This window comes from Moschus berezovskii, chromosome 12 (assembly GCF_049115385.1).
Source record: "Moschus berezovskii isolate FMDL1 chromosome 12, NW_MosBer_1.0, whole genome shotgun sequence".
NCBI classification, from domain to species: Eukaryota; Metazoa; Chordata; class Mammalia; order Artiodactyla; family Moschidae; genus Moschus; species Moschus berezovskii.
Genome location: NC_142471.1, coordinates 79,771,230 through 79,787,068, shown reverse-complemented (window position 1 = coordinate 79,787,068; position 15,839 = coordinate 79,771,230). Strand labels below are relative to the sequence as shown.

Sequence of the window (15,839 nt, the reverse complement as noted above, 5' to 3'; positions counted from 1 at the left end):
TGTCTGACCCTTAGCGACCCCACGGACTGCAGCCTACCAGGCTCCTCCATCCATGGGATTTTCTAGGCAAGAGTACTGGAGTGGCTTGCTATTGCCTTCTCCGAAAGGGAAATAATGAGTTGCAATTTTTGTTTTCAATATTTGATGAAAGGAAATATATCAGTTGTTCAAAGGAGGCACGATTTTTATGGCACTAATTCTGATAGGTCCTGTTGTATGACTTTGTTTTAACTTTCTTGTGTGACTTGACGCTTAATTCCTTTAGGAGATATCTGCTAAGGGACCCCTGCTCTCTTTCTCTCGTTTAGGTGAAGTACAAAGAGGATTATGAAAAATCCAGAGGGAAGCTCATTGGAGCTCAGGGTGCCCAGGGGGATTCGCAAATGAGCCACTCGCTGCAAATGTCCAAGCTGCAGAGTGAACTGGAATACAGGAAAGGCTTTGAGGACACCAAGTCTCAGTGCCATGTCCCCCTGGACATGATCCACCTCGTGCATGCCCGCAGGGCTCAGCACTTAGCCACAGACATAGGTTACAAGACGGCATCCCATCACTTTACAGCTTTGCCCACAGACATGAAGGTGGAATGGGCCAAGAAGGCTTACGGTTTACAGAGTGATGTAAGCCCCTTGTGTGTCTGTGTGTGTGTGCACTAGTGTTTCCCAGACCCTTCAGGACATAGTCTATACTTTGAGCTACCTGTTTCTGGATCCCTCACTAGAAATGTTTAAGCTTCCTAGTGCTTTAATTTTAGTCAGAACTATGTCCATTTTAGATTCGGTACTACCAAACAGAAAATTATACAGCTTCCTTTTCTTCTTGCCATTCTGATGGACATAGGTTATTTATGTTTCTCCTTATTGCTGGGTTGGTGGGGGGGTGTATGTGTGACATTCTTAAACTGTGACCTGCCCGTGGAGAGAGCATTCCTGGTACTCAGTCCAAGGTCAGTAGTCCCACGTTTAGAAAGGGCAGCTTGCTTGTCCTCCACAACCCTTCTCCCCTTCCCCATTATGTTCTTTCATCTTCGGATGACTCTTGCACAGGAAAGTGGGCGACCTGAAAAGACAGGTCAGCGACAGTCAGACTGTCACCCGTGGAGGTGGGGTGGGGGCAGTGCAGAAGCACTCTTCCAGGTAGAGCTCTTTTAGGATGGAGAGGTGATCTTCTAATTTCAGAGATGTGTCCATATAGATGCTTTTCCATTAAAACTACTACTCCTTCCATGGCAAAGAAAGAAATGAGAAATGCCTCCCCTGCTGCCCTGCGCTGAGGTTCTTAAGAAGGAATTGGCACCGTGGGAAGTCTCGCATGTCTTGTGAAATTCCCTCAGATAGCTCCCCACCCGGGTTCCGTTGTGGATTCTCATTTTCTTCTCCCCTGCGTGTCATTTTAAACAAGAAACCGGGGAAAGCAGACAATGAGGCCGCGCTTCTTCCCGAGGTTGCCATGGACCTGTAATGAGGGATGCGACTGATGGGGGCCCCCCTCCATCCAGCTTCACCCCCAGCAGTGTCGGGTGGGGCTAAAGCCGCCATCCACGGGTCGGCTCCAATTAAGGGAGAAATTAATTTACATTTTGGAGCCCTACCTGTGACTGTGCAGAAATGGATAAGACAAAAGTGGCATCTAATTTGACTCAGCTGGCACCAAGGTGGCATTGGGGAGCCATTAATAGCCCTTTAAATGTCTGCACACCAACAATGGCCTGCCTTTTTTTTTTCCCCCTTTCTCCTTTGTCAGAACCAATACAGGGCAGATGTGAAGTGGATGAAAGGGACGGGCTGGGTCGCCACCGGGTCATTAAATGTGGAGCAGGCGAAGAAGGCAGGAGAACTCATTAGCGAGGTGAGATTCCCTGACAGCGTGCAGCGGGCCTGGCTGCATTAGGCGTGCTGTATTTCTGTATAAAATTAAAATAATTTCCACTCAAAAGGCAAAGAAAAAGGCAAAGCTACATGAAAGGCCTCCAAACCCAGACTAGGGCCGGTAATTAGAGGAAAACCACATACCAAACACACCCCAGTAGGGGCCCAGAGAGCCCTGGCAAAAACAAAGTGGGTGACAAATGATATTATGAATAATAATGACAATCAAACAGAGCTCAATTGCTACCCACCAACTCACCTTTTTAATGAAGCAACGCGGGAGAGATGATAAAAAGACACATTTATCGCACCCAGAAAGCCCTTTGGTGACTTCACGCACATTTTCTTCCTCTTTCTTTCTGAAGCAGGCAGTGTAAACAGTTTTTGAATATTCACGTGGTGTTGAACATGTGACACGGTTCTTTTTCTGTTGGAGGGTCTCATTTCTGTTTGAATCTCACTGCTGTCTACTTGCAGCCACCCTGGCTGGACTCACAGGCTTCTGAAAGGAACCCTTTCCCTTTTTAGGACAGTATCCTTGAGCAGATCTTTTAAAGACTAGGTCAGCGTTTCTCGACCTTGGCCCGGTGGACATTTTGATGATTCTTTGTTGTGGGGCTCTCCTGGGCCTTGCGGGGCGTTTGGCAGCATCGCTGGCCTCTAAGCATTGTATGCTCCTGGCACTCTTTCCCAGTCGTGACAACCAAACATGCCTCCAGACACTGTTGCAAGCTGGAGTGACTGCCCCTGGGCTGGACACATCAGAGTCATCTCTGTCTCACATTCATAGAGAGGCTGCACACCCTCGATAAGCCAGATCCACTCTGTGATGTCTGCTTCAGGAGGCACTTGCTCAGCAGCCTGGTGTTTCTGGATGTTCCTGGGTGAGGAGGAGACATAATGACTATAGCCCCAGAAGACTTCAGCCTTGACAGTGAGCAGCCTGGGACAGTGTTTTGGTCCCAGGTCCTCCTAAATGTAAAGTTAAAGCAGAAAGACACCTGTAGTGTAAGTACACCTGCCAAGCATTGATATTTTCCCGTGGGCCAGCATTCCAGTCAGCTGACATGTCACAGTGTATATGCGTGATAAGTCGCTTCAGTCGTGTCCAACTCTTTGCGACCCTATGGACCGTAGCCTGCCAGATTCCTCTGTCCATGGGACTCTCCAGGCAAGAAGACCAGAGTGGGTGGCTGTGCCCTCCTCCAGGGGATCTTTCCCACCCAGGGATCAAACCAGCGTCTCTTATGTCTCCTGCATTGGCAGCCGAGTTCTTTACTGCTAGCACCATCTGGGGAGCCCAGTGTGTCACAGAGCTGATTTCAAAAATGGCCTTGCTCTGATTGACCTAATTTTTAGAAATGTTAGTGGACATTCAAGGCTCAGAGGACCCTGGGAGTTCTGTAGAGATTGTACTGCCCTAAGTATTAAAGGAGAAGGCAATGGCAAGCCACTCCAGTACTCTTGCCTAGAAAATCCCATGGATGGAGGAGCCTGGTAGGCTGCAGTCTATGGGGTCGCTAAGGGTCAGACGTGACTGACTGACCTCACTTTCACTTTTCACTTTCACACATTGGAGAAGGAAATGGCAACCCCCTCCAGTGTTCTTGCCTGGAGAATCCCAAGGATGGGGGAGCCTGGTGGTCTTCCGTCTATGGGGTCACACAGAGTCGGACACGACTGAAGTGACTTAGCAGCAAGTATTAAATAGTTCAGTCTTATTAAGGAGAATTAATATGGGTTAATTAATTGGTTAACCCTGAGGAGGGTGAGCATGAGAAACTTACACTCCCAAACTCTCCATATTGGACCCACTCATAAAAATAAAGGCCGCTGTACACATCATTTAGACTTTGAGATGATTCCTTCATGTATTTAAGTCTGGAAGACAAGGGATCTTTTTTGGAACCATCCTTCCTATAGTGGTCTTAATTTTCCACCCCATCTTGCAAACTTATTTAACAAACTTGCTTGTCTTCCGTGCTTTGTGTGTGCTCAGTCACTCAGTTGGGTCCAACTCTTCGCGACCCCTGGTGGACTGTAACCCACCAGGCTTCTCTGTCCATGGCATAGGAAATGGAGCAAGTTGCCGTTTCCTATTCCAGGGGACTCTCCGTGCTTTATACAGGTCTTCAGACTTCAGGAAGGACATCTTTCAGCAACTTTCCCCAACCGTCTCATTTCAGTCTGGCATGTTTCCAGTTTAGTGTCGAATTGATTTCTTAGTTTTCAGACGGAATGCCAGGCTCTGTGAAAGAGCCACAAATGCACAGACACTTGTCATTTAAACCAGAAGTTAGCAAACTTTTTTGTAAAGGAACCTGATGGTAGATATTTTTGATTTTGTGGGCCACCCCGCTTCTGTTGTAACTACTCACCTCTACCATTTTAGTCAGATACAGCCATAGATAAACATGTAAATGAATGAGCATGACTGTGTTCTAATAAAACTTTATTTACAAAACAAATGATGGACCAAATTCAGCTGGACGTTTAACCATCTTCTTAAGATAACCCAGTATACAAATATCCAACCCAAAGGAAGTGTTTCTAAAATAGTTGTTTGATTGGATAAAGGATATACTTCATAATTCCATTAAGAAAGCAACTGTTTTACTCTCCTGGAACTGTACTTTGATTAAAAAAAAAACAGGAATTAATTTAAGCATGATTGTCAGAATATTTCAAAATCAGGTATCTAGACTTTGTTAGCATTTGTATTTCTTATAACACTAATTGTTTGTTTCAGTCTCTTTCAAATTGTCTGGTTATTCCTTTCAATAATAGCACTCTTTTTCTTGTTATTATTAACATTTATAGAATTATTGCATGTGTTAACTCAACCAGTTTGTGTGGTCACTGACTATTAAAGTAAGGGTTTTGGCTGTGATAATCTCTTCCAAGTTCTTTTGTGGAAGGAACTCAGAAAGCTTCAACGATAAATGTAACTATGAATGTTCTTTCTTGCTTGGGAGACCCAAACTAAGGTATGTAAACAACTGCTAGACAGTATCTGAAGGCTATATAAAGAATCCTTTCCTAAGTGTGTGTCCTATAGTATTTTACCAGTATAACCTAATTTTGAGGTGTTTTCTTTGCACCAGGTAGAAATACTTTAATGTTAATTGACTTGAGGTTATTCTTAAATTGAAACAAATATTAACCTGAAGGCACCTAGGATATAAAGATGGAGGAAGCCGAATAATAATTATGTTCACAAATTCACTCTAATCTCAAGCAACCTATGATTTTCTCTTTCAAATGGCATGAAAGAGCAGCACAAAATTCACAGCTTTGATCTTTTTCTGCTCAACAGAAGAAGTACCGGCAGCATCCAGATGCTTTGAAGTTTACCAGTATTAAAGACACTCCGGAGATGGTCCAGGCCAGAATTAGTTATACCCAAGCAGTGGATGTAAGTGGTAATGTATATACATTATGACTCTAAGAGTGGGCTTTTCTTTCAACCCTGCGATTGAAGCTGAGGGGTTCTTGGCTTGCTCCTTCTGTTGTTCTAAGGATGAAGGAGCTTCTTATCGTTTGCTGAGACTCACCTTAGCGGGGGTGCTTCTTCATCAGGATGCAAATGGGGTGTTACCACTGCTCTTAGCTGCCAAGTGGGGCTCCACCACCCAGTGCCCCCGGCTTTCCTTCCTTCCCATTTGCATGTCTCCAGGATGTGTCTGTGGCCAAGGCCTTTTCCCTTCTCCTTTTGTTTTGTTTTTTTTTTTTTTTTTTTTGAACAGAGGAAAATTTATGCGTCGAACCTGGACTGGTCACTTATGATAATATACATGCTACAATTCCATTCTCTCCAAATCTCTCCTTTTGTTTTGAAACATTGTTTTCAGAAATGGGACTTTGGGGTGAAATTCTTGATGATTGGAATACTTAGGAATTGGAATGCTTAGGGTTTCTTGGGACCCAGGGCAGGAATTCTGGCTTTCTGAATTCCCCTAAAGACTTCAAAAGTGGTTTGGATCTAATTTCTGTACATTAGACTAACTTTCAAGCCATTTCTCATCTTCCCTTTATAAAGTGAAACCAAGATCTGGCCTTTTGCCCTCTCAGCGCAGGGTTCCTTGGAGACTGGGAAGGATGACGAGGTCGGATTAGCCCTGTTTGGCTGATTCTGCTGAGAGGGGCCTCTGGGTCATTGTGCAGGACAGACAGGCCTTTAAAATATCTTCAGACCTTTTAACTTGCCACGAGGGAAACTGACAAACCTTGGTAGGGAGGAGTTGCCAAATGTCTCCCTTGCTTCCCAATTGAAGAAATTACTCCTGTTGTGCCATATTTGATAGACATTCTGAGATGGCTCGAGTGCCTATCTGAATATGTTATGGGATGGTTTACAGACTTAGGGGTTTAGAAATTTATTATTTCTTGACAATCAGCCGTCGGAAGCAAATTTAATTCTAAGAAACATAGATGGTCAAACAAGAGCTTGTGTAGGAAGAGAAAAAGAATACCTGCTTTTTCCTTATCCTAACCAACTCTAGGGGGCACTGCTGTGATACGTAGAAACTGGGACACGTCTAATAAGGTTTGGGATGGAAAAGCCCACTTTAGAAACTTTCTCTGGTGGTGGATGCCAACTCCATGTGTCACTGCTAACTGTTAGAATTATCATAAGCCCAGATCAGAGATCTGGATGGACAGAGCCCCAGACCCACCCAACCCACCGGGAATAGGTTTATTAATTAGCATAAGAATCCTTGAGGTGGCAGGGATGGGGGGAGGATAGAGGTAGGTCCAGGGAAAATCTCAGCTGTGGAAGAACCATTCTCTCTTGTGCCTGCTGTATTTCGAGGTCCTCTCCTTGTTGTTATTGTTGAGTCACGCAGTCATGTCAGCTCTTTGCCAACCCATGGACTGCCGCACACCAGGCTTCCCTGTCTTGCCCTATCTCCTGGAGTTTGCGCAAAGTCATGTCCATTGAGTCTGTGATGCCATCCAAGCATCTCATCCTCTGTCACATGTCCTCTCCTAGCTCATAGTTAATAACGAAATTCCTGGAGATTAACCTGACCTCATTCTCTCATTTGACACCCATCTCAGCAGTGTGCTCCAAGTGGAGTGTTCACTGAGAGGGCAGGTTTCAGCCTGTCATGTTCTGGGCTGGGAAGTAGAACTCGGGAGGGAGTGAGGTGCATGTCACCGGGTGGAGGATCACTGTGCAGTCTGGGAGGAGGCAGAACACCCAAGATCCTGTCTCCACGGGGAGGGAACAGCAGCAGCGCCTTTGTCTCCTGCAGGGTAACCTGGCTGATAGCTGCGTGGAGGAGGCTTCTGGGTTTAATGCAGAATCTCTTTGTATCCACAGAGGTTATACCGAGAACAAGGAGAAAACCTGAAGCATCACTACACGCAGACCGCTGACCTCCCTGAAGTCCTGCTGGCCAAGCTGAATGCCATGAATATCAGCGAGGTGAGGCCAATGGAGGGGAAAGGGAAAGTGCTAGTCTTTCAGTCGTGTCCGACTCTTTGCGGCCCCACGGACTGTAGCCCACGAGGCTTCTCTGTGCATGGAATTCTCCAGGCAAGAACACTGGAGTGGGTAACCATTCCCTTCTCCAGGAGATCTTTCCAACCCAGGGATCGAACTTGGGTCTCCTGCATTACAGGCAGATTCTTTACCATGTGAGCCACCAGGGAAGCCCTGATGGAGGCGGGTGTTGGTTTTAATTGCGGGAGATCCTGGACCTGCACAGTGGCACTGCACCTGTGCTCGGAAGCATCCTGCACTCCCGCTCTTGGTTTAATGCTCTGCTGTCCCCCAAATATGCAACTTTTCTGAACAAGAAGCCCCATGTTTTCCTTTCCACTGGACGCTGCACACTGTGTGGCTGGTGGTGCAGGAGAGCCAAGCACATTGATAAGGATGAGACTAGGAAACCTTCCTTCATACAAAGGGCATTTATACTGAGGGGCTGGAATATAGGTGAAGCCCTATTTTCTATATAGAAGCTATACTCTATGGCCTCAGAATATAGGTGAAGACATCCAGCCAAAGAGAGACTTGGGAGACTGAGCTCTTTCCTTCCCTCATTGCTGTCCACAACCACCTGGCCTCTTCTTCAGCGGAGACAGTCGAATCCTCTTGCTTCTCCGTCGGGAGCTGTGCACCTACAGCCTCATGCGTCCTTCTTCCAAGCAACTTGCTGCTCAGAACAATCTGGTTCTGACTCCAGCGCTCTTGCCTTTCAAGCCCCACCCCCAACCCCACGGCAGTCCCCTCCAAGGCTGGACACGAGACAGGTTCCAGCTCTTGGTTGATTTTTGCTGGACCACAGTGATCTCTTAATTGGGGGGAGCACTCCACAAGAAACCAGATTCTCGTTTTGGTCGTGGGAATTTAGGAAAGGTCTTTATTGGTGCCCATCTTCTCAACAGACACGTTATAAGGAATCCTGGAGCAAACTTCGAGACGGTGGCTGTAAACTGAGACAGGATGCCATTCCATTCCAGGCAGCAAAGGCTTCTGGCGAAATCATAAGTGATGTGAGCTTCCACCCACAGTCCTGTGACAATGTTTAATACTCACCCATTTGTATTCCTTTTGCCCCTAACCCCTGCCTTCTTTTGCCTGTGGCTAATATCCTCTTCTATCCCCATCTGACTGTGTCAGGGCAATCAGATAACGACCGGTGAGAAAGAACATGCCTTACAACAACAACAAAAAAAATCCCCTAGCCCGGGGTACAAAGCTGATGCTGGACTGTAAATATGGACCCCGGGCAGATGAAACGCACCCTCCGCCAAGCGCTTTCCTAAAGCCAGTCCATGTGAAGAGACTGTTAACAATGCACCCACCTTCCTCCCAGCCTGGGCCGCCCAAGCGCTCTCATGTCCTGCCATTTCATATCCCAGCCCTTTAGTCATTGGGAGGCTTGCATATGAAAGAATAGGCCTTTTGACGACTCCCGCGCCTTTTCTTTTAACTCACCCAGTTACTGTCAAAAGAACAAAACATTTTTTTGCCCAATACCCACCTCTTCCATTCCATGTCCCTTGTCCCCGAGCTGTTACTCTCTCCCGCTCTCTTTCCCTTTAGTACAAATACAAAGAGGCATTTGAGAAAATGAAAGGGCAGATGCTCGGCTCCCGGAGCTTGGAAGATGATATCAGCCTTGCGCATTCAGTGTACGCGAGCTCTCTGCAGAGCCAAGTAAGTGGGAGAGAACTCAGTGGAGCCTGGACCCCCAAACCTAGTGATGACGCACAGCCCACAGATGTCCTGTGTCCTTCTGGTTGTGGATTTTGGCTCTGTCCCGGCTAGCTGGGTGGCATGGTCAGGACCCTTGGCCCCTCTGGGCTTCAGCTTCTTCCTCGGTCAAATGAGAGATTGAGCGTTCTTTTGATTCTCTCAGTCTATGATTTTGACCAGCGGCCACAAATGGAGGCCTGTGGGTTGGATTTTGGACTGCAGAGGTATTTTGTTGGGTCTGCAGAGATTAATTGCAGGCTTTTCAAAATGGGAAACTTGGCATGAAAGTTTTAAAGTTCTGTGCAAAAGCCAGGCCTGGATTCCTCAAGGCTACCGATGAAGTTGATTACTGAGAGCCCCGTTTAGAAGGGATCTGTGCCCTCCTGGTCATGCAGCCAAGCCCTGCTCACCCACTTCCTCCTTCACGCATTTATGCTACCTGTCTGGCTCCTGGTGACATCTGAATTTACACCCCTTGACTTTGATCCTCTGGGTGCTGGCACATGCGTGTATGCTATCTCCTTGCACATATGTGAGCTGGCTAATGGCCGGGATGAAATCTAATACGTGTCCGACATGTAGCAGAGGACTAAACACTGTAACACACAGCGTCTCATTTAATCATCAACTTATTTCTAGGAGCATTGTTTGTTCATCCTGGTTACTGATAAGGAAACCTAGACCCTGAGTGTCTCAGTCCCTTGCCCAAGGCCGGCTGGAAAGGGGCAGAGCTGCACATGGAGCCAGCTCTCCATTGCATGCTCTCTCCACAGCTACACGTGTTCTCTGCCTCAGTTTCCCTGTTTGTAACATTTCTTTTAACTTTCCATACCGGGGTGGGATTGGACATGAATTGTCCATGGCTTTATACTAGGGGTTGGGGGAGGATGAGCAGAAGTGGGGGTGGGTGGTTAGGGAGGAGTGGGCGGGGCTTGGAGGGCAGTGAGAAGGCTGGAGGAAGAGAGATGGCGATTATGCATCTGACTCCCCAGAAGGCCCAGAATGAGCTTCGAGGATCTTCAGAGAGCTCCTCTGAGGACTGGGATGGAGCTTGAGGTCTACAGACAGGCCTCCCTCTTCCTGCTGCAGGATGCATGTTGGGCTCTTGGGAACTCATCCCTCAGAACTGGCTTTTCAAGCATCCGCCCACTGCTCCTGGTTCCCAGATTTACTAGGATGTCATTGTTTAATGTTTGAAGACGCTCTCCATTAGCTGTCGTATGAGGAGAAACCCTGTTGTCTCAGTCTGAACTTGAAAGGGTGATAAGAATTGCTGGGGAGCAGGAGTCAGCTCAGCCATGCCTCCACTTGCTTTTCGAAAGCGAGACAATCTAGTCTTGAACTGGGGAACCACTGACATTTTATCTGCCCCCTTGAACTTCTGTATTTTCCCCAAGTTGGGGGTGAGCCTGGATCATCCCAATCAGTGACCGCCAAGAGCTGAGAGTGGCGAGTGGGAGGACCTAGAGATGAGTCCTGCTTATTGAGCCAGTCCCCATAAGAACGGAGGACCGGCCCTGCCAAGAACACCCCTCGGGGCTCACCCGGGACAATCGCAGCACGCTGTTCTCCTTCGTGGCCCTGATGCAAATGGCGGCTTTGAAGTAACTGTTGATCTGTCTGCCCATCTAGGTGAATTACAAGAAAGACTTTGAACACTCAAAGGCACAGTTCCATCTGCCGTTGGACATGGTAACCCTGGTGCATGCCAAGAAGGCTCAGACCCTGGCCAGCGACCAGGACTACAGACACCCGCTCCCCCAGTACACGTCCTTGGCTGAGGACGTGAGGCTCAGCTGTGCCAAGAGAGCTCACAAGTTGCAGAGTGAGGTAAGGGGACCTGCTTCTCTCTTCAGGCTCTTTTCCTTTTAAATTTGACCATGAGACAGTGACCCACAAGCTCCCGTTGGCTCAGTGGGGGCCCCAGAGATGAAGAATCCTATACCTGGGATTTCTTTTGAAGCACTGCCCCCATTGTTCCTGGCTTGCTCTTCATAAGCACAGTCACATAAATCTATCAATAATAGCAACAGTTTATTGAGTGTGTTAAGTGTGTGTTTAGTCACTTAGCCGTGTCTGACTTTGCCACCCCATGGACTTAACTTTCCCCTATGGAGCCTGCCAGGCTCCTCTATCCATGGAATTCTCCAGGCAAGAATACTGGAGTGGGTTGCCATTTCCTTCTCCAATTTATTGAGTATTTCTGCTGAATTCTAGGCATTGCATTTACAAGCATTGTCTCTTTCAGTACTCAAAATAGCCCGGTAGTTTTTTTCCCCATTTTACAGAGAAACTATAGTGAGTCTCAAGGAAGTTGAATAGCTCATGCGAGATCACAGAACCATAAATGAGAAAGGGGGTCCTGAGGTTCGAGGCTCACGGTTTAGCATGTTCAGGACTTGTCAGTGGTGTTGCCTCTGGCCCAGTTTGGGCTAGGGGTTCCTCTAGGAGGCTCATATGTTCCTGGGTCACCCGTCTTCTGAAGAGGCCTGAGGTCTGCCAGGAGAGGTACTCTGAGCCCCTTTGGAACTAACCCAGTTCAGGCAGAGGGGAGTGTCGGGCGGCTGTTGTTCAGTCGCTCAGTCCTGTCCGACTCTTTGCGACCCCATGGACTGCAGCACGCAAGGCTTCCCTGTCCTTCACCATCTCCCGGAGTTTGCTCACACTCATGTCCATTGAGCCAGTGAGACAGAGGGCAGGGAAATCAGGGCCCCAGAAACCATCCCTGGGTCCTCCCAAGGAATCTCCCGAGGCCTTCACACTCCCCCTAAGTGCCTTTCTAGCTCGTGCTGCCCATTTTCTTAAGCAGACGGGCCTGGGAGCATTGGGAAGTGTTGAAGAATTTCTTCACGTACCGGATGTATCTTCCCGACAGGCAGCAGCATCCTTTTTGGTGCTTACCTTATCCCCCAGCTTGCTGCCTTTCCATTGCTGGGAGATTTGCAAGTCACGGGCCTGAGTTGGAAATAAAACAAGCTCTCCCACACACACCCCCACACCCCCAAAAAACCCTGCTTTCTGGTTTGGCAGAGCCTGAGAGCTGAGTGGCACTCAGATCTGAGTTGCTGTCGTCTGTTGGAATTTTTTGCCCGTGTGCGGCGTTTACTGAGTGACATAAACTGTCAGGAACCCGGGAGCAGCTGGAGGACCTAGCGAGCCACCACGCTCAGCTAAGGGGCCCGTTTGTCACTTGAGCAGAGCCCTGACTGTCCCTGCCTCTCATTGCCTTAGCAACTGGAAGGAGGCATGCCCAGGGGGTGCCTCGGTGGCTGAAGGGGAGTGAATTCAGGGCCCTCTTTAAACTGTCAGCGCAGATCCTTCAGGTACATGCCCCCGCCCCCACCCCCATCTCAACAGACTTGGGGCTTTGTCAGGTTATTCTGGATTCATTTATTAGTTCTTTCTTAACCCATGATTAATTCATGCCGCCCTCTGCTGCTGGGGTTTGTTTTGAAGACCTATTAAATCATTTCCACATTCGCCCCAAGACAGCTGACTTTCTAACCACAATCCGCTCCAGCGATTATTTTTTGATAGCCCACATGAAAATAAAAATCTGCCGAGCACCCCTCTAACAGCTACAAAGACGAGTGACAGCAGAATTATTTTCTCCTGACCTACATTTTTGTTTCCCTAATGAGCATTTACTCAGAAGCCTGTGTGCGTTCGCTGAGTATTATGTGTCTGGAGAGGCTGGTTTGGCCTTGAGTTCTAGTTACGGTGCTGTCTGTTGTGGGTCCTTCCTTGTTCCGCAAGCTTGGTTTTTCTGATTCTTTGTAGAATTTGTACCGGTCGGACCTGAACTTTATGCGAGGTGTTGCCTGTGTCATTCCAGGCACATTAGAGATTGAAGGGAGAAAGAGAGCATCTGAACTCGTCAGTGAGGTAACTGAGGGCCCAGGATGGGGTGGGGGTGTCACGTATATTCCACAGTACAGGTTAAACAACTGTCACTTGTGTCTTACTGAAGCCAGTTAGATGCTACACTTTTAGCCATGGTGACTCCCCCGGCCTCTCCACTCTTACTCCCTTCTCCATTCAGACAGGGTGCCACGTATGACAACTCTGCAGATTCCAGGTCAGGTCCTGTGTTAATACCATACGAGAATTATTCCCTGGTTCACAAGATGTACCTTCCCAGAATCCCTTTGAAGAGTGGCTTACGAAAAGAGAGCAGGCTTTGGAGACACAGATGGTGATTCATTTGCTGTGTGACCTCAAGCCAGTCACCTGCCCTCTCTGAGCCTCGATATCTTAATCAGTCAAATGGGAATACTCAGATCTGTCTCATTTAGTTTTTGAGAGGATCAACAGTCATCTAAGCACTGTGCTTCTCTTTTGGCTGTATGTGAAATCGTTGCTCTGAGCCTGGGGATAACTTCTTGGTAAAAATACAGAAGTCTGGAATTCTAAGCTTTTGGAACTCCTGAGGAGTCTTGTCCACACCTGGGAGGGCTCTGGGACTTCCGTTCCCAGTAGACTGGCATAATGGAAGGCATTGGAAGTGAAGGGCGATCAGCATCCAGCCTGGGTGCCTCAGAATGGCTTATGCGTTGATTGATTAGAAGCTCTGAGCAAGCAGAATGGACCGCACTGTGGGAGTCGAGATTTAACTTTCTGCTTTGCTTTTCCAGTGAAATCTCTAAAGCAAGTGGTTTCTAAACTTCATGGTGTATCAGAATCCCCTTTGGAAACTTAAAAAAAACTTACAGAGGCCTGAGGCTACTGCTAATTTATTGAATCCCATTTCCTGGGGTGGTGTGCAGGCATGTGGATTATTTTAAGCTGAACGATTGTTTCCCGTGCACCCCCAAAGCTGAGGAATCCAGGGTATTCAGTGACCAAAGGAAATTTGGGAGAAGAACATGAATTTCAGTAGTCACGTTCATATTCGTGGCGAAGGAGCAGCTCTCCCTTTCTTGCTGATAAGCATCCGAGGCCGTCTGTCCTCCTGTCTGCTTCATCTCACTGAGTTCTGAGGTCACAAGAGCAGGTGATAGACTGCATTCTGCATCACAGACTGGCAACCTCCGCAAAATGAGGGTCTATCACTCATGCTTAAAGAGCTGATTCTTGCTCTGGGTTTGCACCTCACCTTGTCCTCTTATTCCCTCCTGTGTGTGACTGCAGAGTAAATATCGTCAGCATCCCCAGTCGCTCAAGTACACAGCCGTGACAGACACGCCCAGCCTCACTCACGCAAAACTCAGCAACCGGATTACAAACGAGGTAAAACCTTCGGATGACTTCAGGATGGGCTTTTTAAAAAACTGCTAGATTTTTTTTTTTTTTAAGTATGAATATTTGTGGGACGGGGGAGGTGGGGAGCAGGGGAAAACGTGCATGTTTGCATGGAAAGAAAGGAATATCATTAGATGAAACCTAAATGGTTTCCAGAAGGAAAAAAGGCCCAGTAGAAAGTCTGTGGTCTTGCCCCCCCACCCCAACCCCAAATGCATTTACAGATTGACAGCATCAGTATCCCCTGGGAGCTTGTTAGAAATGCCGAACCTCAGGCCCCACCTGAGAGCCATCGAATCCACAAGGTCATTTAAGATCCTCACGGGTTTGCTTTGCACATGAAAGTTTGAGAAGTGCTGGCCTGTCATTTTTCTGTCCTAGCTGGGCAGATATTGGCTAACCCTTCTTCCACTGTCATTCGGACGATGGTGATGGGGAGGATTTGTGGTTGTCCAGGGACGGTGATTGATACGGTGCGAAGTCTGCCTTCTTGGTTCTCTGCCTTCCCATCTTCTCACTCACCACTTACCCAGTTCTCACTGTAATATTCGAGCATAGGGGGCCCGGGGGAGAGACTCTTAACTCTGTCAAATCATCGTTCTAGCTCTGCCTCTTTGGAGTGGCTCTCTGACATGTTTGAAATAGCAGGTGAGCTTGGCAGAGAATGAAATGAGTTTTTCAGATTCTCCCTTCTGACCCTAGCTTTTAAAAGTCAGTTGAGATTTGGGTATTTACAGTTTCCAAACTTACCCCAAGATTGGGTTAAGAAGACCCAAAGGGCTGTGTAGCAACGTTATCAATTTAAGGTTCCCCCCCGAGCATATCTTGCCTGCTTTGTGATCGGGGTACTGTGGGATAGTAATGCCCCCTTCGGTGGCCTCTGGCCTCGGAGAACTCAGCAACCGCAGGCCATTTCTAATGACAGGAGCATGTGTTTTCATACCGGCTGAGGCCCTGCATGGGAGCCCTGGTGTGTTTGCCCATGGAGGATCCTGGGACTTCAGTGAAGGATGCAGACCGGGGTTTGGGAACCTCCTTTCCCACCAGCAGAACGGCTCCTAAATTTCCCGGATATTAATATTGTCTTTACACCGTGTCATCAGAAAAAAGGAAAAAATCTGCAATGGAAAGAACCGTAATAGTATTCCTAAAGGTGTTTCCTGCCACCCCCACCCCCTCATTATTGAGCAAAGTAGAGGGCAGGGAAAAATATCTTTTCTTTGACTCACCTTGGGTTCTTGGCTGGGGCTCTGTAACAAAAGACAGATGAGCAGGGGAAAAGCATACACGTTTATTTCGTATGAGCTTTAGGGGATGCAGGAGTCTTCGTAAGGAAATGGAGATCAGGAGGAACTGTTAAACCTGCGCGTTTTCATTCCAGGTTTGATGAGGGTTGTAAGATCACGGGCAGGTGTCGTCGAACAAAAGGGGATGAGCTGAGGGTGGGAGACTGGGGGACGCTGAGCAAGGTCTGTTTGTTCAGATGCCTCTCGGGCTTCTTGGAGTTCAGAGATCAGATA

General features: G+C 47.8%; 1 protein-coding gene across 7 annotated transcripts in view; it reads left to right on the top strand.

The window, feature by feature from the left end:
• NRAP (nebulin related anchoring protein) overlaps positions 1–15,839 on the top strand; it is a 76,767-nt gene that overhangs the window by 42,085 nt on the left and 18,843 nt on the right. For 6 of the 7 annotated variants that reach the window (XM_055424618.2, XM_055424616.2, XM_055424619.2 and 3 more), the window contains 9 exons: positions 309–620; positions 1,744–1,848; positions 5,185–5,283; positions 7,195–7,299; positions 8,265–8,372; positions 8,926–9,039; positions 10,711–10,908; positions 12,859–12,963; positions 14,209–14,307. In XM_055424618.2, the coding sequence (XP_055280593.2) occupies positions 309–620; positions 1,744–1,848; positions 5,185–5,283; positions 7,195–7,299; positions 8,265–8,372; positions 8,926–9,039; positions 10,711–10,908; positions 12,859–12,963; positions 14,209–14,307 (1,245 nt within the window). The remainder of the gene's footprint in view (positions 1–308; positions 621–1,743; positions 1,849–5,184; positions 5,284–7,194; positions 7,300–8,264; positions 8,373–8,925; positions 9,040–10,710; positions 10,909–12,858; positions 12,964–14,208; positions 14,308–15,839) is intronic. The other variant, XM_088842339.1, reaches the window with a different exon arrangement.